At 41.0% G+C, this 25,286-nt stretch overlaps 2 protein-coding genes across 4 annotated transcripts in view; one reads left to right on the top strand and one right to left on the bottom strand.

Annotated features, from left to right (window-relative positions):
• Positions 1-20,208, top strand: part of mthfr (methylenetetrahydrofolate reductase (NAD(P)H)) — a 32,037-nt gene extending 11,829 nt beyond the window's left edge. For all 3 annotated transcript variants that reach the window (XM_034129192.1, XM_034129193.1, XM_034129194.1), the window contains exons 9-12: positions 16,878-17,060; positions 17,177-17,278; positions 17,366-17,485; positions 19,409-20,208. In XM_034129192.1, the coding sequence (XP_033985083.1) occupies positions 16,878-17,060; positions 17,177-17,278; positions 17,366-17,485; positions 19,409-19,630 (627 nt within the window). In that variant the 3' untranslated portion in view covers positions 19,631-20,208. The remainder of the gene's footprint in view (positions 1-16,877; positions 17,061-17,176; positions 17,279-17,365; positions 17,486-19,408) is intronic.
• A 2,962-nt stretch (positions 20,209-23,170) lies between these two features.
• On the bottom strand, positions 23,171-24,577 carry LOC117481490. The gene is made up of 3 exons (XM_034129189.1): positions 24,280-24,577; positions 23,843-23,995; positions 23,171-23,645 (listed from the first exon to the last, which is right to left on the bottom strand). Exons 1-3 carry the CDS (start codon positions 24,560-24,562, stop codon positions 23,368-23,370), a joined length of 714 nt encoding a protein of 237 aa, XP_033985080.1. The 5' UTR covers positions 24,563-24,577; the 3' UTR covers positions 23,171-23,367.
• Positions 24,578-25,286: the final 709 nt, after the last annotated feature.

Below are 25,286 nucleotides of genomic sequence, written 5' to 3'. Positions count from 1 at the left end.
GAATAAAAGCTCTAAAAGAATAATTTGTCAACATGATGAAAAGATTGAAGAATATTTTCTACTCTACACTCCTAACTCCAGAACACCCACTGCTTAAAGTGTAGTGAATATTTCCATCATATCTCCCCCTTTTACCTTCAGTGTGTTTAGGTTCATTTTCTCATTTTACTTTAATAGTTTCTTCTTTACTGCTATTTTTTATTTACCAATTGATTAATTCATGGGTAATACAACTTGTTATCTTTACTTATTTATCAAGTCAATTCAATTTCTTTAAATGTGGTCCTTTTTATGTGCGTTTGTGAATAAGTGTGTTTATGTGCAAACTCACTCATTCCGATTGATTCCCTTCCCGTCTCCTCTGGTTTATCTCGAGCCGTGACCCCGGCCTCCTCACATTCTGCTCGACCAACTCCTCTGATTCTGACTTCTCCCCCTTTGTCCATCAGCTCTTGAATCCATCCGCTGTAACTCTTTCATGCAGCCATATGCCCAGTTACATCTGCAGCCCCCATCATGCCACTGTTCTTGTACTGCTTTGCATTTCATCTCCTCCTTTACAGTCTCTTTGCTGTTTTATGAAGCTTTGGTTCTGGCTGCCACAGGTGGAGATTGTTCTGGATGCAGTTCTGGATGCAGTCTTCTTGTTGTTGGTTCAGCTCTGGTTCTCTGTCTGTTCGATGGAGAAGGAGGAGTCTCCTGCTTGGGTAAGGTCTTTGTTTGCTCAGGCGGATCGGGGTCTTAGCCGTCTGACAGGCAGAGGGACAGTCCACGTCTCGGGATGCATTACCTATAGAAATTCTACCACACTGAGGTTAAATAAATCCAACCCTTTCCACTCTGTCTTTTTCTAATCATACTATCTGTCTTGGTTGTTAAATGCCATCTTAACAACAAAATGAATGTCTCCTAATGATATAGAGCAAAATTAACCTCTTAAGCCCTGAGCCTGTTTTTCAGGTCTCAGGCTCGAAAATGACATTCCCAGAACAAATGACCATATCTTCCCTTCTAAAAGGGTTAAATTAATAATCTTTATTCTCAAAGTAATGATAAACCTGTGAGTTGGATGTAGAAAAGTCAGAATCAATATAGATGTTTTTTATTTTAAAGAAAATTCAGATTTTACATAGTAAAAAACTGTAAATTATAGTGTCCGTCCAAAAATTATTTTTTACTTATAGTGAAAACTACCCTTGGATGATGGGTTAGTAGACTAAAAGCTTTAGGAATCCAAAGTACAACATATAATAAGTACCCTGTATCAAGATTGATGCAAAACAAGTGAAATTTGACCTTTTTAGAGAGATTTAGCCAAAAAACCCACTTCTGGGGTCATTTGGGTGGATTTGACCTATCTCTGGCCCCCCTTGGTCGATTTTGATGAATGAAATCTCTTTATAACCGCTAGAGCCAATGGAATCGAGGGAAAGTTCTATACACACCAAAACGTTAACAAATAAGGAGTGAGAGTGACGCGTTACCAAAACCGGAAGCTGCATACACTCTGGTGGCTACCATTAGCAGCTAACTTTTCCGCTCCGATTTTTACATAAAAAATGGAATTATGGATTATAAATAATTTTTTTAAAGGTACAGGTACATTATCAACCTGTGGATCAACAGTTGTTGATATTTTTTTTTTCGTTTTAATGCCATTGAACACGTCTTTTGACCTAATTGACAGCTACGGTGAGACGATCTGCCGTAAAAGCTCCGTAAAGGTACGTGTTGTGATGTCTGTGTTTGCTTCCCTTGTCGCAAGTTCGGATCGCTCAGTGATGATACTATACCTAAATAATCAGTGGAGTCTCAGCTTTAATAGGCTATATTGTATGTGCAGCTACGATAAGTAATAAGGGTATCTTTATCTTGAATTGTGTGCCGCAGTGCGTTAGAATTTTTTCGCTCGGGTCATTTAGACGCTTCTTATGAGACTTGTGTTTTGTTTTGGTAAAAATGGTTCATATCTTCAGTTAGCTGAGATTCTTCCCGTTAATCTGGTGCTACACATTAATAGTTTCATAAATGTTAAGAAGCCCTGAGACATTATCTCGAAAACAAAAAGGTGGGAGGGGTCCAATGGGGGGACCGCCGTGCTTAAGAGGTTAAATGATAAGTGAGATTTTTATAGATAGATATAGATTTATAGACATAATTTAATCAGACACACAGGTAATACCTGATTTATATTTCAACTCTATACTTAAGAGTTTAAAATAGGATCTATATCTTTTCCCACAGATAACACTGATTGGATAATGTTTTAATGCTAATACACTGATAACATCTCTCTTATGTAATGTATATATTAGGGCTGTCAAGTTAACGCGTTAATAACGCGTTAACGCAAAAAAAAATGAACGCCACTAATTATTTTAACGCGATTTAACGGGAGGACCGGGGGGGTGTGTGTATGTGTGGGGCGAGCGAGGCACACCTTACGTGTTGTTGTTGTTGTTGTTGTTGTTAGCATCTGGTGCTAGCTAGCTGCGCTAACGGATAGAAGGAGCTGTTTCAATGAAAACAGAGGAGCGACATTTCGCCGACAACTGCGCCGAGCACTTGACTTTATGCAGGTAGCCAGACAGTGGGACATTGTACGAAAAGTCAGCACACTCAGCACGGATAGTGCGCGCAACATGATTGCAGCGTCCAGGCAGCTCCCGTTCGAGCATATATGCCTTGAGCTGCACATAGCTCCAACGATCCATCACAGTGTCTCCACACACACACACACACACACACACACACACACACACACACACACACACACACACTGTATTATTGTATGAGAGAGGTTCCAGGTTGAACTGAGGCGAGTATTTGTAATGTTCAGAGGTTGTTGTGTTTAATATTCATGAGAATATTTGTCATTGTTTATTATCATTTGAACAAACATATAAAGCATAGTTGTCCACTCATATGTTGATAAGAGTATTAAAAACTTGAAAAATATCCCTCTAAGGTACATTTAGAACAGATAAAAAATGTGCGATTAATTTGCGATTAATCGCGATTTAACTATGGACAATCATGCGATTAATCGCGATTAAATATTTGAATCGACTGACAGCCCTAATATATATATAGATATAATGTTACAAATATTATAACCTAATTGGTTTATTAATTGTGTATTATTAGTTGCCCTCATCAGTCATGCACATCCAAATATTAATTATTTTTACATTTAATTATGAACATCTCTAAAATTGGCTTTTTATTCATTTCATTTCTGTTTGTCAACATCACTGACAGTAAAGGGTAGCCAGCAAAGACAACTTTTACTTTATTAAGATTATTATTGTTTGAATATTTTTAAATGCATTAGATTATATTTACTTAACTATTATTTTTTGTGAATAATCTTGGTTTTAATTTAGTCAATTAATAAGTTAATTTAAGTCTCACTTTGCTGTCAATAAATATACGCCATGAGGGAGGATATGACATGCATGTCTATATATTGCTGGTCAATGGGACACATCTTTTTCTTGTATTGGATTACACCGAACACTCCTTTTGAATGTAGGGAGTTTATGTTGATTGGTTATGTTGGTATGTCTGGATCGCAAAATAAATACTAGAAAATGCATTTCCTGCTGAAAATGCGTGCGAATGCTGTAAACTGTGTACTGTTGCTGAATTTAGCTGAAAAAGCTGAATATTTAATTTGTTGAATGGTCTCTGTAGTTGCTTTTAGCTACAATATATTTTATTTTGTAAAGCACTTTGAATTGCCGTGTGCTGAAAGGTGCTATAAATAAACTTGCCTTGCCTTACAGAACTCCTTTTAAAAATGATTTCAACCATTGGTAACATATTCACTCAAAATAGCTCTTTCAGTAAATCATTTTCTCCTATAAATTGAAATACTCCATACACCATATTTTCACACACTACAAAAAGAACATCTCCATATATTCCCCGTTTAAATCCCACTGTTTAACAACAGTAAAAACCAGCAGAGAGCATATTAACTGATCACAACAACGTAAATTGACTCAAGAGTAGGCCTATGTTTTCTTTCTATTATAATTATTAATATTATCACTTTTAGTGAACACTTATTCGTATTATCTAAATGCCCTGTCCATAATCCAGACATGCAAATTGTTTGAGTGTAAACATGTGTTTTTCCTTATCTGTTTATACTCTAAAGATTCTTTAAATTATTATGGATGAATTACTAATCCCTTTTGTACTTCTGACCAAAATTATTTATGTGTAATGCTTTAAATATACAAATATGAGACTTCCGGTGAGCAAGCCGAGTGAGATGGCTGCTTAATTTTTAGCTCTCGATAGCGATTGGAAACCAACCCCCTTAACTCGCCAAGTAATATACAAATCGATGTAATTTTATTGGAATGAGAGGGGGAAAGAGAACTATAAGTCAAAAGAAAGGTGACAAACTAGAAAGACAGAATTCACCGGAGATGGAAGACGCTCAAAGCTCCGTTAGCTCCGTTAGCTCACAACAGGACTCGGCAGACACCATGCGCTCAGTGCTCCAGGAAATACGCGATTTCAGGGCTGAGCATAAAGTAGACTTAAACAAACTTAAAGAAGAAATCAAGGGAGACATGAAATCTGAACTCGAAGATATGAAGCAGGAAATTTACCAAAAACGTTCTGCTAACTCCGCGCTAACCCATGCCCACGAAACTAGGCTGAAAGAAGCGGAGGAACGAATCGATGAGGCGGAGACAGTAAACATGGCTATGTCAGATGCGTTGATTAAATCAATGAAAGAACAGAGAGCCATGCATGGGAAACTGGTGGATTTGGAAGGTCGATCCAGGAGAAATAATATGCGCATTTATGGAGTACCCGAAGAGAAGGAAGGTAACTCCATGTCTGACTTTGTGGCAACTTTTGAAATCTGAACTCGCTTTACCGGACACCAACCTACAGATACAACGCGCCCATAGAGCTGTGGCTCGCAAACCGGAAAGGAATGCACCGCCAAGGTCCATAGTGGTGAACTTTCTGGAGTTTACCACCAAAGAAAGGGTACTGAAAAAGGCATGGGAAAAAAAGATACTGATGGAAGGGCGACGTCTATCGTTCGATCACGACTATGCAACGGAGGTCGTCCTGAAGCGTAAGGCGTACGTGGAAATAAAGAGGGTCCTTAAAGAGAAAAATATACGTTTCCAGACACCTCTCGACAGGATGCGCATTCACTGGGACTCGGGAACACGCACATACGACAGTGCGCAGGAGCTGAGGAGGAGAGGTTTCTTCGTGGAGATACCAGACCGCAACGCTTCGGAGCTGTACCCGGAGATGGAGCGTCTCCACCAGACCAAGACATGGCAGCGCGTCGGAGAGAGTAGTGCAGGTGGGGACGAGACCGCGAGCAGAGTAAGGAAGAGGCTACAAGAGTATGAGCGGATCCCTCCCGGGACTAACTGATTCATATTATATATATATATATTCACTGTATATATTTGTCACGACTTCATTTGGATTATATTAGTGCTATCGGATGCCGTTGGACTACTAGGATGCGTGAGATTGCGTGTTTCACCTCTAGTGAGGGGCTCTCCAGTAGGAGGCTCTCCCCTCTTCCTGCCAACGGGGACTTAGGGTGGCGAGGAATCACCCTACCTTGGAAGTCTACGTTTTTCTTTTTACGTTCTACGTTCACTACATGTGGGCCAGATGTTCAGGTCTGTGTAGTTTTCAGTTGTCTGGAGTTTTGTGAATGCAAAGGATTGGGTTATTTAAATGCCGTACAATAATATAAAAGTGGTGTAACTTAATGTAAATGGGATGAATAATCCAGTTAAAAGGAGCAAGGTCCTGGCTAAATTGAAAAAAGAAAAGGCCCAAGTACTATTTTTACAAGAAACTCATCTGCCTCAACAGGAGCATGAAAAATTAAAATGCTTTGGTTTTAAAAATACATTCTATAGTTCTTACAAACCTAGCCAGAAGAGGGGAGTGGCTATCCTTATTTCAAATGCAGTTCAATTTGAACTCCATAAAGAAGTTAGGGACAAAGAGGGACGATATGTATTAGTGAAAGGAAAGCTTGAAAATGCAGTGGTGACATTGGTCAATGTATATGCCCCCCCAGAGAGTAACACATTTATTTTTTTAAATCTGTTTGACGTCATTGCATTAGAGCAGGGGTCACCAACCTTTTTTAGGCTGCTTTTACACGGGAACGTTTGCGTTTATGCACAGTATGCGCTTTCAAAAAAGTCTTCCGTTCACATGCATTCGTTTCATTTAACGCGTCTGTTCAAACGAGACCGCTGGAAACGCTGTAGTACATATGCCGGGACTGTAAGTGGCGCTGTACTTCCACACGAGACCGCTCGAAAGCGCTGGACACGCTGTAGTACATATGCCGGGACTGTAAGTGGCGCTGTACTTCCACACAAGACCGCTCGAAAGCGATGGACACGCTGTAGTACATATGCCGGGACTGTAAGTGGCGCTGTAACTTCCGCCACAAAATACACCAAAAGCAGCGAAGAAGACCCCGGAGCAGCCCCGCAGCAATGTTGCCATGGCTACCCTTCTGTTTATGCCCCGCGGTGGATTTAGCAACATGTAGTAGTTCATGTAATTCTCCATGTCCACTTGTTGCTGATGGTTGTGGTAGAGGAGCTGTAGATTTTGCACTAACATCTGTAGCATGGTCGAGCTGTAGATGTTGTACTAACATCTGTAGCATGGTCAGTAGCAGTAGCACTAGCAGTAGCTACTGGCCATGCTGCAGCAGTGAGCAGCAGAGGCGGGGAGAGGTGGGGCTATCGTTATTTTTTCAGGAAATATTCGTATAGAGGCGATTACACGGACTCGTTTGACCCCCCAGAGAGTTTCGTTTGCAAATCTATCCACCTTGGGACCCGTTATCGTTTGTGGGGTCCGTTTGTTACGGCCTCGTGTAAATAATAGGGCTATACGTAAGAGAAACTATGCAGATACAAGCCGTTTCGTTCTCGTGTAAATGTGGCCTTAGGGTGAGGGCTACTTTCAAAAAATAAAACAAGTCAGGGGCTACTTTTACCCCTTTTTTTGTTTTTGTTTTTTGCAGTGTATATATTTAGCACATTTTAACATTATGATATGCTTACCTTTAACCTTTGTGTGCTGTTTGGGTCTGTGGGACCCGTTTTCAGTGTTTACTAAAAGAACATGTATGCAATTTAATTATTTTAACCTGCTTTATTTGGGGGTGGACGGGCCTCACCTCCTCCAGGGGGGTCCGGGGGCATGCACCCCTGGGAAGATTATGTTTAAATGTTGAAGTGAAATGCATCAATCTGGAGCACTTTGAGCACAACATGAATTTATGGAAACGGCTCTCAACACTCAGATGAAAGGGAGCTGTATACTTTTCAATAATCCAAACATCTTTAGAATATGATCACAACCAATAACAAATCATTTAAACTGGTTTATTCTTATCTTATGTTAGCTTATTTTATTTATGCTTATTTTACTAATCACTCCCCTTTCAAACTGTTTTTTTTTTTTTTTTACTGTCCTATACACATTGGAATGATTTCTTACTTTATCTATATTAAATAGATAAAGGTGTGCTCTCCCTAGCTCTCTCGCTCGCTCTCTCTCTCTCTCTCCCCCCCCCCCTCTCTCTCTCTCTCTCTCTCCCCCTAGCTTTTTCTCTCTCTCTCCCTCTGTCTCGCTCGCTCACAGAGGCTGTATGCTCCTCCGTGTCGATGACGGCTTGCGTTAAAAAATAATAATAAACATATTTTTAAAGTGGGGGGACACAAACGGGATTTCGAAAAGATCGGGGGTCATTTCCCCCCTCTCCCAGGTGGAAATTACGTCATGCGTGTGTGTGCGTCAAGTGCAATAAATATATATGCAAGTTGCAACACACAGAGTAAAACTCTGCCCCCCATGTGTTGTATAGGCTGGCATGATAGGCTGTTCAATGGGGCTGATGTGTTGTGTAGATTCTGCCAGAAGGAAAATCAGCGGTGAGGTGCCACTCCACATTGCTTTTCTTCCAGACTGCAACGCTGGTCCCGCAAATCAAGCAAGAACGTGATTGGTCGATATTCATTGTGGGGGTGGGGGGAGGAGGGGTGTTAGATAGATATAGAGTTGTAGTAAGTAGATAGAGTTCGCTATGATTTAGGTTTCATTTATGCATAGGGTAGATTCTTTTATTTACATTTCCTTTTTAGTTTTGTGTATTTTATACATTTTGGATTTGCTTGGCGAGCTATTTTTAGAACATGCCCCGCGGGCGACTCACGTTGCCCCTGCGGGCGACTAAGTGCCCGCGGGCACCGTGTTGGCTACCCCTGCATTAGAGACTGAGGATATTTTGATATGTGGAGGGGATTTTAATGTGGTCCTGAATCATACCATAGACACTACAAGCCACAAAAATAGCAAGAAGCACCTGACCAAGTTTGTTAATGCGTCAGTGCAGGAAATGGGACTAATTGATATTTGGAGGGAACTTCACCGGCTAGAACGGGATTATACACACTATTCAGTACCCCATTCTGTATACTTCAGAATTGACTAATTTTTAATAAATACGGGTGAAAGTCACAGGATCACAGAGAGTAAAACCGGGGTGGCAGATGTTTCGGATCATAATATGATTAGCTTGTCGATAAATCTGAATAGTAGACAAAAGAATACAGTGTGGAGGCTCAATGTGGGTATTTTGAATAATAAGGCGACCGTGGAACAGTTAAGGGAAGAGATAAAAATATATATAGAGGAGAATGATAATGGGGATGTGGACCCTGGGATACTGTGGGATGCTTTGAAGGCTGTTCTCCGTGGAAAGCTGATCGCCCTAACAGCATCACAAAAAAAGGCCCGGCTAGCCACATACAAATACAAAATAGAAAAATTGAGAGAAATGGAGACAAAACATAAGAGTACAGGGGATCAATCGGCATTACAACAAATTAAGGAAACAAGGGGGGAGATAAATGAGATCCTCAGAGGAGAAATTTAAAAAAAAGGCAAGGTCTTATTATGAATCAGGCTCAAAAGCAGCTAGACTCCTGGCGAGACGCCTGCGCAAACAGCAAGCCTCTAATACAATTCATAGAACAAGGGACCCCCAAACTAATCAACTATTGTATGAGCCAGATGAGATAGAAAGAATATTTGAAGAGTACTATAATGGCGCAGTTCCACTACAGCGCGGAGCTCGCTTTAAGCGTGCCGTGTCGTGCCGTGCCCGTTTTTGGTTGCGCTTCCACTAGGCCTAGTTCCGGCCCGGCCCGGCCCGGGGCCACTTTTTCACGTCTTTTCTGTCCCGAGAAAATTGTGGTTCTATCGAGGCCAACAAACAGGGCTGAGTCGGGCTGAGTATGCTAAACTAGAGAGAGGAGCGCTGGCAACGGGGCTACAACTACAACAAGATGGACATATTTGACCGTGATTTAATTGTAATACACGTTTCAAAATGATGCCGAAGTAACAACATACTGATACCGGTTAGTAAAAACCATGAATTAATGCTTTGTCAAGTCTGCAGACAGACGGCAGGCGAAAAACCTTTTAAAATACGTGTTTTTCTAGATGGAGATTGGCTAAGCTAACGCAGTATATGCTCCGACCGTCCACACTCACAACAACGGCCTATACAGACATAAATAAAGCAGCGACTGTATTCACCATGACACAGACAGTCTGTGGTTTGTACTTGTTTAACTTTTGTCGAGTTTCTGAACATATATAAGGAGCTGTGAGCTCTGAGTGCTAACAGCTAACGGCTGTGTTGTGTTTCTGGAGTTCTCGTTGAAGATGACGTCACGGCTCCGCCTACACTGCGTTACTATAGTAACTACCCCAGTTCCTAAACTGTAATGGAAGCGCAGCATGAAGTGAGTCGGCCCTGTTAAGGCCAAGCCGTACCGAGCGTGGCCGAGCGTGGCCGAGGCTGACCGTGTAGTGGAACTGCGGCATAAGACACTCTACTCTAATCCACCATTAGCTGATGAAAGCACAATAAGAAACTTTCTTAACTCGCTTGATCTGCCATCTATAGGTGAGATACAGAATGACACCATTACGTCGCAATTTACAGTTGAAGAGCTGGAAGCTGCAATCAGTAGGCTAAAGACCAGTAAATCACCGGGCAGCGATGGGTTCCCACCAGAGTTCTATAAAACTTTCATGAAGGAGCTAACACCTCTGCTTCTGTCTTGTTTTAATTGGACTCTTAAAGAAGGCAGGGCTCCCCCATCTTGGAGGGAAGCAATTATTTCCATTTTGCCTAAGGAAGACAAAGACCACTGTAAAAATTATAGGCCAATTTCTCTTTTAAATGTGGACTACAAGCTGTTTACCTCAATGATCTGTAAAAGATTTGAGACTTTTATGCCATCTTATTCATGAAGATCAAACTGGATTCATTAGAGGGCGCCAAACACAAGACAATATCAGAAGGACTCTCCATATTGTAGACAATGCGCATAAAAAGGGCACAAGTATGGTTCTGGTTAGTCTGGACGCAGAAAAAGCGTTTGACAGTGTCAGTTGGTCTTTTTTATATGAAGTACTAAGGAGGTTTGGTTTAAATGAAAATGCAATTCGGTATATTAAGACTATTTATCATGAACCTACGGCTAGGATCAAAATAAATGGGAGTTTGTCCAATAGGATTCAGCTGGAGAGAGGCTCTAGACAGGGTTGCTGTCTCTCTCCTACTCTCTTTGCTTTATTTGTTGAACCATTGGCGCAAGCAATAAGGCAGAGTGAAGATCTGCAGGGTCTCAATATAGGGGGGGGGGAGATCATATCATTGGGATTTTTGCGGATGATGTTATAGTTTTCCTTGAGCAACCAGATGTATGTTTCCCAAACCTGATGAACCTACTCAACACATATGGTTACTATTCAGGGTATAAAGTGAACGTAACAAAAACTCAAATTCTCTCATTCAATTATTCCCCATCCCAACAAATTAGACATGCATATAACCTAAAATGGAATTCCAAAACTTGGTGTAACTATAACCAAAACATTTTCCAACCTGTTTGAAGCCAATTATAACAAAATTGATGACAATATCCGAAAGGATGTAGAAAGGTGGTCCACCCTCCCTTTAGACTTCAGTGCCAGAATACAAACGGTTAAAATGAATATCCTACCTAGGCTGCTGTATTTTTTTCAGTCTCTTCCAATTGATGTTCCCCAAAAAAAATTCATAACCTGGGACAGGATGATTTCTAGATTTGTTTGGAATAGTAAAAAAACAAGAATACGATTTACGACACTTCAGTTGCCTAAAAGTAAGGGGGGAATGGCTTTACCAAATCTTAGGGAATACTTCTATGCAGCCCAACTCAGACCTTTGGCCTACTGGTGTAGACCAGATTATGAGTCTGGATGGAAAGCCATGGAAAGGAAGGTACAGGGTCACCACATTCAGGCCTTGGTAGGAGATAGGAATTTGGTGAGGGCTCTGAGAGGTGAAATGAATACGATAGTTGCGTTTACACTAGAGGTCTGGAATGTTGTAGTAGCAAAATACAAATTAAAGAGAGGGATACACACGCTGAGGTGGTTTACATACGATTCCAATTTTAAACCAGGGGTGTACGATCCAGCATCCAAAGAATGGGTGCAAAAGGGCATAACAGCAATGTGTACGGTTTCAGAAAAGGGTGAATTGATGGGTTTTCAGGAATTACAGGCAAAATATGGTATTACAGACAGGGATTATTTTAGATACATGCAGTTAAGACACTATTTTGTAAAAGAGATAAGGCTGAATGCAGATGAATCTTTAGATACTATAACTGGGGTGATTGTGGATGCGTATCAGCAGAAGGGGTCTCGGATCATTTCTGCTTTCTACCAGGCTTTGGGGGGAAACAGGGGGGAATCGACTATCTACATAAAAGCAAAATAGGAAGCAGAGTTACAAATTAAAATGTCAGAGGAAGAATGGTTTCAAATATTCGAGACGCAATTTACATCCACAAACTCATTAGTATGGAGGGAATTCTGCTGGAAGAACCTGACTCGCTTTTTCATAACACCCAAAATAAAGAGCAGGCAACTTGGTGTACAGCAACAGTGTTGGAGGTTGTGTGGGAACATGGAGGCTAACCACTCACACATTTTCTGGAACTGTACAAAGATAAGGTCATATTGGGAGAAGGTTAATGCAGTTGTCAAAATTATTTTGGGTTATGGAATCCCAAATACCTGCCCGGTGATGTATCTTGGGAACATTAAGGATGTTGTGATGGGAGGCGATCTATATTTGATTAAGGTTGTACTTGCAGCGAGTAAGAAAGCTATAACCAGAAATTGGCTTAATGTGAACGCTCCGACTCAGGAGCTGTGGCTGGAAATTGTTCAAGATATTTTTATCATGGAAAAGTTGACATGTTTTGAGAATCCAAGAGAATGCATTCAATAGGAAATGGGAAAAGTGGAATATTTACATGGTTGACACCAGTGGCGGACTGGCCATCGGGACGTTCGGGACGAATCCCGATGGGCCGGATTATTATTCACGTCGGTGGTAATGATGTTAGTTTACGCCAATCAGAATGCACCAAAGTTAATGTGGCGTCGGTGTGTAGTTATGCTAAAACAATGTCGGACACCTTAATTTTCTCAATCTGATCAATGACGACATGTATAGCCGCATGTCATCATTTCAGCGCTGGTTGTCTTGGTGGTGCCCAGCAAACGATGTGGGCTTCGTAAATAATTGGACAGCCTTCTGGGGAAAACCTGGTCTGATTAAGAGAGACGGCATTCATCCTACTTTGGAAGGTGCAAATCTCATTTCGGCAAACATTTCAGGGCTTTGTGGACGTAATCCATGACAAACTGGAGTTGAGACCAGGAGGCGGAGTCGCAGTCTTACACGCTTCTCTGCGCTCTCTCCTGGGCAGTCATCCATAGGAATCCCGAACCCAATAAAATACCCAATATTAACGGTGTGTGTGTCTGCCCAAGGACAATTTAAGGTAAAACCTGCTGTTCATTTACCTATTGTGAGTCGCCTCGGATAAAAGCATCACATGGAAATGTAAATTTAGCAAGAAGTGGCCATTATTACATTACATACATTACTACATTGCTGACTCAATAAACTACACACCCGCCAGAACACTGCGATCATCAGATGCAGGTCTATTAACTGTGATTTTATAGTATGTCAGCACTTTATGTGCTCATTTCATCATTCACAGTCTGTTCTTCTTCTCTGTCTTCCGGTTGTTGCCTATTTTGAATGACGAATACACACTACCGCCGCCTGCTGGTGAGGAGAGTTATTGCCACTCACGCATGCGCAGTTCGTACGTGCTCGGCTGAAGTCTTTGCGGTGTGTTCCAGTGCGACACATGGCCAAGACGCAGGAGAACTCGCCGATGCAACAGTCGATGTCGGTGTCGGCGAGTTCTCTGGTGACTGCCTAGTGTGTCAGGGCCTTAAGAGCTTGTGCCCTTATCAGCCAGGTGCTAAAAACCCAACTATTTAGTATATGTTAATTTATTCGTCATCTATCCGTCATTATACATGCGTGTCAAGTGTTTACACTGCTCCGTTGCCCATTAACTTCCGGTAAAAGTTCCTTCAAAATAAGAGTCCCGATCTTTTTACTATCAAAATAAAAGTGCAAAACGAAAACTTTACCATAGGAAAATATTGGCATACAAATATAAACACTTCCCTTAAAGGTAACACCTGTTAAATATAGTTAGACATATTAAAGGTAATTTACAATAATAATAATAATATTAGTAATACGCTTTATATTTGTATAGCACCTTTTATACAAGAATTGTAGCCAAACTCGCTTCACAGCAGTTCAATAGACAAATTAGTATAAAATTACAGGATAAAAGCAATGTAGAGGAGCTACAGCTACGTTTCAACAAATATATCAACTAAGATTAATACATGAATACATCTATGACGAAGTTTTTTTAACAATGACGAAAAAATCTGAAAGCAGTCCGTCATTTTGACAGATTAGAACAAACTCGGAATAGCACCAAAGTTTCCCCGCAGCGAGGCTCCGGTGTTATGCCGTGTAATGCATGCCCGCCAAAAAGAAAATGATACCGTTTCCAAACCTAACTTTGCCGAACAAATCATTGAAATGTCTATGAGTTTTGGCTTTACGCTGTGTGCGCTCCCGCGAGGTGCAGTGGGCATGCATAACACGGTGCTAACAGTTCACGAGCGTGCGCCTCCTGGTGTTGGGGCTTCCTGGGGAGTTTTCATGAAAATATCGGACTTGTCTTATGGATTGCTGTGCATTATATTTGTGTTGTGTAGTTTATACTTTATTCCAACTTTAAATATTTTAATACCTGAACACACTGCTGCTGTAACAAAATAATTTCAGTAACATAGTAAGAACATAATGTAAAACATCATAATATAAACTTTACGGTATATAGGTCTAAGCCACAAACAAAAAACAAACTAACCAGGAACCACCTTTGTAGACAAACACACACACAGGATGAAGGAAAACCCTTTAACACTCACACACACAAATTCTCTCTCTCTCTCTCCCTCCCTCTTTCTCAATGCTGAAGCATTTATTCATACACAATGGATAAAAACTGTGTTGTCTCATTCTATATCCTGTGAGAAAATGATATACATTTAGCATTAAAAACTCGACATACTATTCCAAGCCTGAGGAAGATATGAATAATCAACAGATTTGAATGGAATCTCTAACATTTTCATGTAGAATAAAAACAAGAGTGATTATACAAATTACATTTATTGAAATTTGAACCAGAAGATGAAGTCTCAAAGAATGTTTTAAATAAAAGGACATAAAACAAAAAGGTGGATAATAATAAAATCTATTAAAAGTATATGTAAAGACATGTGGTCAAATGAAATGACACTGAGCCAGTGATAACAGCTACGTTATGAAGCTGGTGCAGGTCTTTCTTCATGCCCCCTCAGTGGATCTGATGCTGTCCCCTCACAGGAAGTGGGAAACGGGAGAAGACCTGGACACCACGCTGTCTCAATGATCCACACTGTTAATATGAGGCAAATAATTGTTTTAGGAAATGAAAAATATGAAGTTAACTATGAAAAGGTCTCCATATAGATTTTTTTTTTAATTGTGCCATTAATTCAACATTAAAAAATAATTTGAATTGGAAATGAATAGCAAGAGAGCTCAAATCTGATACTTAATATGAGTAGCCTATGTGTAGCATTTTGCAATGCATAGAAGAGAAGCCAAAGCTCAACATTTGTATGACAAATAAAACAGCTCAGGGGCAGTCATGGACGGTAGGTTTTCCTACAAAGAGAAGTATTAATTGATTTTATATCAAATTAGCGTGTTAATAAAATAAGCTATCATGTCTTATACTTGCATATCTAAACAGAATCATGAAAGCATTATGGTACAGTCAGGCACACGAGTCCGTTTGAGTGTGTCTGCTGGTGTCTGAACTAGGGTGGCCATTTCCATAACACCAAAAAGGAGACACTTTGGGATTATCTTTTAGTTTTTATCCTGGCTTCACTGAATCCTTCAAACTCAAAACACAATAGACTAGTCTATTTTTGATACTTTTGCCCTTTCCTGGCTGCTTTCAAGAGTTTTTTGTTTGTAAGGAATCTCTGGTACATGTCTGTGCACTCAAATGTGAAGTCGACACAAATTTGCAGCTCTGCCTTGACACTGTCCACTTCCAGACAATTTCGCTAGCCTAAGGTCGCATTCACACCTAATAGTCCGCTTCTTTGGTGCGCACCAGACGACAGTTTGTTACATTGTTTCATTTTTCAGAAGGTTCGGTTTGCGTTCACACGGGCAAAACTCAAACGAACTATAAACTGTAAACACAAGTCATGTGCACGGAAATGCGGTTCAACAATTGGTCAGACATTAAGGGGGTAAAAACGCAAATCCGGGCAATTTCTACCGTAGCCTCCACCATGGAGCATCGGCAGGTTATTTTCATGCTGCTGTTAATCTGGAGAGCATATCAACAGACTCTAGTGGCCGGCACATATGATTATACCATCAGACAAAGTGAGATAAAAAACATTATAACACATATAAAGAGAGACGTTCTACAGTCACCGACAACAGGTGGCTCTGACTTTTATGTATAGTTGACGGAGCATTTTTACTTTACATGACACTGTTCAACACTTCATTCTGCTTCACTCTTTCACTAAAGATTTGAAGACCTCCGCGTTCTTGTGACGCATAAATACTACGCTTCCTATGTTTTGGTGCGGACTGCGTTCATACCAGCGATTAACTGCTCCAGAGTTCACTAGCAAGCGGTCCGAGACCACCTCTTTAAGTGGACCAGAGTCCGGTTGTTTAGTTCACTTCAGAGGTCTCGGACTGTGTTCACACCGACCCAAACAAACCGCACCAAGCGGTTAAACGCACCAGGGTTCGATTCAACCGGACTAAACAAGGCTGGTGTGAATGCGACCTAAGACACTTTTCTTGGCCTTCAGTCTGTGTTTGTCCGAATCTTGGTTTTGATGAGTGTGAAGAATAACACTCTATACATTCATTATTTATTTCCAAAGGTTCAGTATTTTCACTTGAATATGTTTGGATCTGGTGATTTGAAGAGATGATGATGCCCGGCGTAATTAGTTGGAAAGCAATTTGGAGATATGCAAGAGATAATCATCCCCTAATGTAGCTCTTTGATAAAGATGGGTTAAACGTCTTCATCCTAAACTGGGTTTACCATGTCCTGACTCATGCTCTGTACTTGATGCACAGACATAGGGCTGATATCTGTTTTCACTCTGGAGAAAATAATACAATCCTAATCTGTTGAACTCTCCCAACTGTTAGCCCATAGCTTTGAAGCATTAACTGTCAACAAATACACCATGTTTGTTTTCTCTCCTGCTAGGTGAAGTGTTTGCCATGGAATGATGAGCCTCTGGCCCCAGAAACCAACCTGCTGAAGGACGAGCTGGAGAAAGTGAACAGACGAGGAGTCCTCACCATCAACTCCCAGCCCAACATAAACGGCAAACCCTCCACAGACCCTGTAGCAGGCTGGGGACCTGCAGGAGGCTATGTCTTTCAGAAGGTAGGACCTCTTCTTTCTTCTTGATTGTGCCTTCTGGATGGACAGGTTGGCGAATCGGGTGTTTTTGTCCGACAAGTTGATATGCTGCCTCAGTCCTCTTGTTTTACATCAAACAGGCCTATCTGGAGTTCTTCACTTCTAGTGAAAATGTGACTGCTCTCCTCAAAGTACTGAAAAAGTATGAGCCCCGTGTCAACTACCACATCGTTAATGTGCACGTACGTTTTTACTGAGCACCTTTTAACTCCATGTTTTGTGTCTGAATATGCATTATTAATATGTCCCAATGAATATGTTGTTTGAAGGGCCGTAACCTGACCAACGCCCCTGACATGCAGCCTAACGCCGTGACATGGGGCATCTTTCCTGGAAGGGAGATTGTCCAGCCCACTGTAGTGGACCCAGTCAGCTTTATGTTTTGGAAGGTAAGATAGAGTTGTGCAGGGATTCAGGAATGATTAGCATTCTGCTATTTGCTTGTTTTCTTCCAGTGAAAAATGATACAAGATTAAGGTGCGATGCATTGACCAAAAACAAGGGCTTTTAAAAACGTTGTGGAGATAGGAAGTGACCTCATTGTTACGTTGTCCAGCCCACTGTAGTGGACCCTGACTAATGCACACCTTCATCACCTTATGATGAAGGTGTGCATTTGTGTAAAAAATGGAACTGCAATAGATTAACATTTGGAAAAATACATATTTACGGATGACAAACTTGAGGTACTAAAACATGTGTAGACCTTGAAACTCAAAGTAGCCATGAACCAAAACCTGTCTTTATTTACTTCCCTTTAGTATGTTCTTTAGGGTTGGCATCACAAGACCCTGGCATACTGACAAACCACTAATAAAAAGTGTTAATACCAAATAAAATGTCTTATGTGACTCAGCTGTCTGACAGAATCAACCCGGCGCAATAACATATTTTTGCAGTCTACAGTATAATAGTAGTGTATATAGAGCAGTTTGCACACACTGCTTCTGGTCTGTCCAGCAGCTCTGCATGGAGATAGCCTCTCCTCTCCTGGCAGACAGTGGGCTCTTCTAGTTTTACTAATGCTTCTAACTGTTTCTCGGAGTTGTCTCTAATGTAGGGTAAAACACTGACAGAGAGCAGATGTTCATACAAGCACACTTCAAAATATCCAAACAGTCTCTTTAACACAACGTGTGTTTACCCCTTAAAGATGGTTTCAGGGCCTTTGCGGCGACCCTGTTTTGTGTTTTCACTGCAGCGCCTGCAAAAAACGTGTTCAACTTCAGTCCCAAGCTTCTCTGCCAGAACCAAAAACATTGAACCGCGTATGTCACAAATTGAGGCTGCCGTCTGAGCAGATTAACCTGAGCAATAACAGTTCATGACGAGTACAGCGGAGAGTAGAAAGCTGTTACAGAAGCGGTAGTGCCAAAAACGCAAAGTGGCAACTCGACCATACTCGTTATATAAACGTCATGCAACATTTACCATGTGACTTTTGTTGTTTTTTAATACCAACTACCAGGTGTAATAAATACAATCACAAGTTCGATCACAGATGGATCATAGTGACGGATACGCTGGTTAAATATGCCTGTAAAATAGAACTTGCCACAATGGCAACAAGTGCCTACTCATTCAAATGTTTACTCATTGACACTATGAAGCCAAACAATAAAACTGAAAAAACGATTCAATGATGGGGAAATTAGCATCAGGGATGTTACTGTTGTTACAGTCAGACGGTGGATTACTACTTTCCAGCGGCCACGGGCCATTTCTCAATGTCGAGTATTTCCGAGGCACACGTGTATATGATCATTATAGGTATAAGAGAATAAATGAAAAACAGGTAGGCTATGAAATACAATATGACAGTAAAACAAGTATACCGTTTAAAAGGGGAGTGATTTGTAAAATATCCATAAAGAAATAGAAAATCTGTTTACAGTTCTGTTTCATATGGGTGTTGAGAGATGAGACGTACCACTCCAGCGGTCGGCTATGGCAGCGGAATTATAATGGCAAAGAAGTAACCACCTCACTATGGAGAAAGTCGTTATACAATTCAAAGACTAAGAGCAAGATGTTGTTGTGAGGGCTATACACGTTGGCATTGCACAAAGGTAAACGGTGACATCATGACCTGGCTTCTACAGGGGATTTGGTAGGTGGAAGCCAAAAAGAAGATTACACTTTTTTTTAAGTTGTTCGCAAGACAGGTGCACCTGTAGAGGGTCAGGATCCTGTCGCTGGTGCAACAAAGCATCAAACTAGCACCAGCACAGAACTAATTTGAGTGTAAAAGGGGTTTTAGAACACTCACAGGTTTTAGGCCTAACGACAATCCTCTCCCCATGTCTCCATAGGACGAGGCCTTTGCTTTGTGGATCGAGCAGTGGGCCAACCTCTACGAGGATGAGTCTCCTTCACGAATGATCATCAAGTATATCCACGACAACTACTTCCTGGTAAATCTGGTGGACAATGACTTTCCTCTGGAGAGCTGCCTGTGGCAGGTCATTGATGACATGTTTGAGCTGCTCGACGCTCCTCCAGAAACGCACCACGATGGAGAAGTCTCTGAATGAAGCTTCTTATTTACGGACAGAAAACGCACTGCTTCTTGCAATAAAAAGCACAGCATAGAGTAAGATTTGCACTTGAAAGTGTTTAAAGAGTTTTAAAAAATGTTTTTGGGATAATTGAAGCTAAAAGTCTCACCTGAACAAAATAAGAGTTGTTTTTTTTGCTCCATGATGAGAAGCTTCTTCCTCTGTAGCACTCCCTGCTCATAAACTGCAGTCATGTTTTACAAAGTGTTATTTCTTAAAGACAACAAAGGAGAAATACATTTGCATGCATTATTTGAACATGCAATATTTTTTTAAGTCGGTTAATGTTTCTATTATCATGGAAGACTGTAATTCAAATGATGTATTTGAACAAGCTTACGAAATGATGTTACAAGTGAAAAGCTAGTATAGAGATGCTAGTTGTGAGTGAATCTTATTTGATGTCACAATTATGCTATGCCGGTAAGCACTAATGACTATATTGTACCACAGACAACAGGACTTTTACCTGGTGCCTTAACATGTTTTAAATGTGTGTCATATTTATATGTTGTGCCTGCTTTCTGAAGCATTAAATAACTTGTTCAATATTGCACAGCCCAACGAGTTGTTACTAGGTCAGATAGAGTACTGTACTATACTGTCGACAGACACTTCCAAACATGTTTATTCCCCTTTTCGGAGTGGATACAAGACCCTCAACCGCCACCCCTTTCGCAAGTCATTCCACATCTCACTTCTGCTGCCTGCTTAAAGGCAGAAGTTCAAACGGACAGGCTGGTGACGAGGACTATACAGCGCTGGACAAGTCCCTGCCCTCTTGTTTTAAACAGGGAAGATGTGTACAGATCCTTTAGAAAGGGTTAATCCACACAGCTCCGACACCATCATCAAGTTAGCTGACACCACCGCCATCGGCCTGATCACCAGTTCAATCCCGCCCTGACCGCCACTGCAGTCAACATGCCGTTGTGTCCTTGGGCAAGACACTTTACCCTAAATTGCTCCCTTGGGTATTGTCTGCAGTAATGATGTATTACATGTCTGATATATGTAATGTTAAGCGATTTGAGCACTTCTGACCTTCTACAGGTGCACCATAGAGAGGATCCTGACCTTCTACAGGTGCACCATAGAGAGCATCCTGACCTTCTACAGGTGCACCATAGAGAGCATCCTGACCTTCTACAGGTGCACCATAGAGAGGATCCTGACCTTCTACAGGTGCACCATAGAGAGGATCCTGACCTTCTACAGGTGCTCCATAGAGAGCATCCTGACCTTCTACAGGTGGACCATAGAGAGCATCCTGACCTTCTACAGGTGCACCATAGAGAGGATCCTGACCTTCTACAGGTGCACCATAGAGAGGATCCTGACCTTCTACAGGTGCACCATAGAGAGGATCCTGACCTTCTACAGGTGCACCATAGAGAGCATCCTGACCTTCTACAGGTGCACCATAGAGAGGGTCCTGACCTTCTACAGGTGCACCATAGAGAGGGTCCTGACCTTCTACAGGTGCACCATAGAGAGCATCCTGACCTTCTACAGGTGCACCATAGAGAGGATCCTGACCTTCTACAGGTGCACCATAGAGAGGATCCTGACCTTCTACAGGTGCACCATAGAGAGGATCCTGACCTTCTACAGGTGCACCATAGAGAGCATCCTGACCTTCTACAGGTGCACCATAGAGAGGAGCCTGACCTTCTACAGGTGCACCATAGAGAGGATCCTGACCTTCTACAGGTGCACCATAGAGAGGATCCTGACCTTCTACAGGTGCACCATAGAGAGCATCCTGACCTTCTACAGGTGCACCATAGAGAGGATCCTGACCTTCTACAGGTGCACCATAGAGAGGGTCCTGACCTTCTACAGGTGCACTATAGAGAGGGTCCTGACCTTCTACAGGTGCACCATAGAGAGGATCCTGACCTTCTACAGGTGCACCATAGAGAGGATCCTGACCTTCTACAGGTGCACCTCATGCGGCTTTCACACCGGCGCTTTTCACTTTCTAGCTCCTCGCGAGAGCTTTTCTGGTTCAGCTCCCGTTTCCCTTTTCAGCTCCCGCTCTGTTCACACCGCTCAAGAGCCGGGATGGTACTGCGTCATTGCCTCATCGTTTGCGTCATGACGTAACCGTTTACGTGCCTGCTTCCTAAAACCCAAACCGTGCGGAAATCACAACAACAATGGCCGATTGTATTGAAGCGCTGTTCGCTGTGGTTATCCTCTTACGAGACGAAATGGAAGGCATCGGACGACTTTTCAAGGGACGACTGAATATTGCCATGAAGTTGTGTACAACCAACCCCCTTTACACCCCTTTCCAGAGAACGGTAGACAAGAAGGAGCTGACGTTAGATCTGCATTGATGGAGTATTTCAACATGGGGGACCACTAATATTACTGCAGTTAAACCTGATCTATTTTGTATCATGCCTCTTACAATAAAATCACTGGATCAGACTTGAATTGTGTTTTCTTTTGTATACAAATCACAGAATGTAAACAGGTATGAACAATATTCTTATAAAAATAGTGCATACCCAAAAGGTTTAGACCAGGGGTCTCCAACCTTTCTTCACCTGAGAGCTACATTTATTGACATAGGAGTCATAGGTTGAATTAAGCTACTTTTGTAAACATGTGAAATTGCAATCCCCAAAGCTTATCAAAAATCAATACTTCTCATTAAGGTCAAAGACAATGACAATTTCTCACATTATTATGGCCCACATACAGTAAGTACATCACTGAAAATTCACATAAATGTCCAAGAGAAAAATAAAATGTTATAAGACTTGACATGTTTATTTTACATACAAATCAAAGAATGTATGAACAATATTCTTATAAAAATAGTGCATACCCAAAAGGTTTAGACCAGGGGTCTCCAACCTTTCTTCACCTGAGAGCTACATTTATTAAGCTACTTTTGTAAACGTGTGAAATTGCAATACCCAAAGCGTATCAAAATAAAAATAAAATGTGTGTGAGTGTGTGCAGTCACCTGAGCTGCTGTGCAGATACAGCTGTGCTCAACATTCATCAGGGATTGGTCGCCCTCTCTTTGGATGTGTTATGAACAATTTAGTGCTAACCTCAGCTTTATGTCATTACATTTGTGCTGGGTAAGGGCACAGTACATTTGAGTTTGTTTCCTTCACTTAGATTTATGTCAGTATTTTATATCCTAACTTCTTTCTAAAGAGAAATAGGAATAAAATAAATGGTGTGCCTTGCTCCAGCTTGACAATGACACATTTATTTTAGATAACACAGGTAACGATTCCATTTAGCATCATTTTGTTTAAAGAATGCATGGCAGAATCAGACTTAGCATACAAGTAGTCATACTTGTCATCTACCACTGTTTTAGTTCAGTGTTTTATCATAGTGACATTAGCTAGTTTGCAGTGGATCACTGAAAAAATTAAATGTAATAAGACATGACTTTTGACTTATGTTTATTGTACATACAAATCAAAGAATCAGAAGTATGGACAATATTTGTACTGTATATTGTATAATAGAGTATTTAAAAAATAATGTATACAAAGTATTCACAAAAAAGTGTGGAGAACATACTGTATATACTATAACTAAGTGTATTTAAAAAAGAATGTATACAAGTATTCACAAAAAAGTGTGGAGAACATACTGTATATATTATATAACTAAGTGTATTTAAAAATTATGTACACAAAAGGGGCATGAACAATGGAGATACAACAATAATGTCATTGTTTGCTGTTGGCCTCCATCACCTTCACCATCCTGTCTAACAAGCCAAGCATGTGGCTGTCCTGCTCGGCCTTTGCGATTCTGGCGAGTCCGTCGATCCGGCTCTGCTCGATTCTGCTCTGCTCTGTGACGTTGAAGATCCGTAGGAACTCAGCATTGCCGTTCTGCACCTCCTGAAGCATCGCCCGGCTATGCTCCAGTAGCTCTTCGTCCCTGGCTTCACTCCTCTCCATTAACGGGACAAGGCCAGATGACGAATCCCGCTTCCTTTTAACTACAAAGGGAAAAATAATAATGAGGTCAACACCGTGTTCATGGCATTCTATGAGGTGTAAATTATATACTGTGTAATGAAATGTTTTATTGTTATTATGGCTGCAGTTGCATAACTTCAACAACTACTACAATGACAATGCCATGATAAATGGCAACAGGGAACAGTATTACCATTATGAACACTGTAAACCTTACCCTGTTTGTTACGGCCCACTGGCTGGGTTAGGGTCACCAGAGATTCCTGGGAAGAGCTGCTTGTTGTGGCAAGAGACCCAAGCATGTGCACAGGCGAGCTACACGCCGACGGTGGTGGTGGTTCCGACTCACTGCACTCCAAACGAGATATGCCTGTAAACACAATATAAACACAATGAACAAAAGTAGCCCTTCAACAAATCATACATCGTTAGTGAGAAGAAAGAAGATACATTGGAGGCGTTCGCTGTCTTTGCCATGGGGATACCTTTGTTTATTATTGTTAGCATTAGCATGCTAGCGCATGGGTGCCCACCCGGTAGCTGTAGTAGGTAAACTTTAGCTATTATTGCCAGGTCTGTCTATAGCTACATGGTTTAGTTTATGTTGTAAAACAAAAAGGCACAAATAACACAAATCAGTAATGCATAACTCACCAGCATTAAATGACTCGTCCTCCAACCCAATTGACGAGAGAGAAAGCGAATTCACGGTGCATCCCACACCACTCGTCGGTCTGTCTCCGAGGACCGAGTTTAGCAAGTCAAAATGTGGACTTGTTTTCGTACGACCGCTGCCACTCCGTCCGAGCTCTTTCTTTTGGTCCCGATAATCCTTCTTCAGTTTTTTTAATTTGTTGCTAATTTGTAACATGCTACGGTCATAACCAGCGGACGCCATCTCTCGCTTCAATTGCTGCAGAATGGCTTTGGCCCGCATGCTCCCCTCCAGCTTCCTTTGTACCTCTTCGGAAGACCAGATTGCCACTAGGTAGCTGGTCTCTTCAGTGGACCACTGCTGCTTATTCAGTGTTTTGAGGTCTTCCATCGTTGTGTACAAACTGGATAAAACGCAGGCATTTTGTTGTCCCTTATGAAACAAAAATATATTGTAATATATTGGTAAATATAATACAATATATTGGATCATACATTTCCATATATGGGAAAGTAGTCCTTATATTTTTAAATATATTGCAATATATGCATGGACCATGTATGGCTATATATTGATACATATAAAAAAAATATATTGCAATGAAAACAAAAACTGCACTATACATTTATATGTAATAGTTTTATTGAAACACTCATTTATCTTTCATGAGTTTACATAAAATTGAACAGATATTCATAAACAGTTATCTCACTTCGTTTTGTATAGTTACCCACTTTATATATGAACATATGTTTGATGGTAGCCTACATATAAAAAAAGTACAAATTGTCCATTGAATGATGGAAAATAATATACAGTTTATAAATATATATAGACACACACATATATGCATGCATATATATATGCATATATGCACGCATATATATATTCATATATGCGTGCATATATGCACGCATATATATATTCATATATATATATATATATATATAAATATATATATATGCATATATGCACGCATATATATATGAATATATGCACGCATATA

The sequence above is a fragment of the Trematomus bernacchii genome, unplaced genomic scaffold (genome assembly GCF_902827165.1).
Source record: "Trematomus bernacchii unplaced genomic scaffold, fTreBer1.1, whole genome shotgun sequence".
Taxonomy (NCBI): Eukaryota; Metazoa; Chordata; class Actinopteri; order Perciformes; family Nototheniidae; genus Trematomus; species Trematomus bernacchii.
Note: the sequence above shows the minus strand (reverse complement) of the source record. Positions and strands in the feature narration are given on the sequence as shown.

Coding starts and splice junctions, on each gene's coding strand:
- LOC117481490 (XM_034129189.1), bottom strand. CDS start 24,562: ATGCGGGCCAAAGCCATTCTGCAGCAATTGAAGCGAGAGATGGCGTCC. Junction 23,996..24,279: donor GGACGAGTCATTTAATGCTG/GTGAGTTATGCA, acceptor TTGTGTTTACAG/GCATATCTCGTTTGGAGTGC. Junction 23,646..23,842: donor AGTGGGCCGTAACAAACAGG/GTAAGGTTTACA, acceptor TTCCCTTTGTAG/TTAAAAGGAAGCGGGATTCG.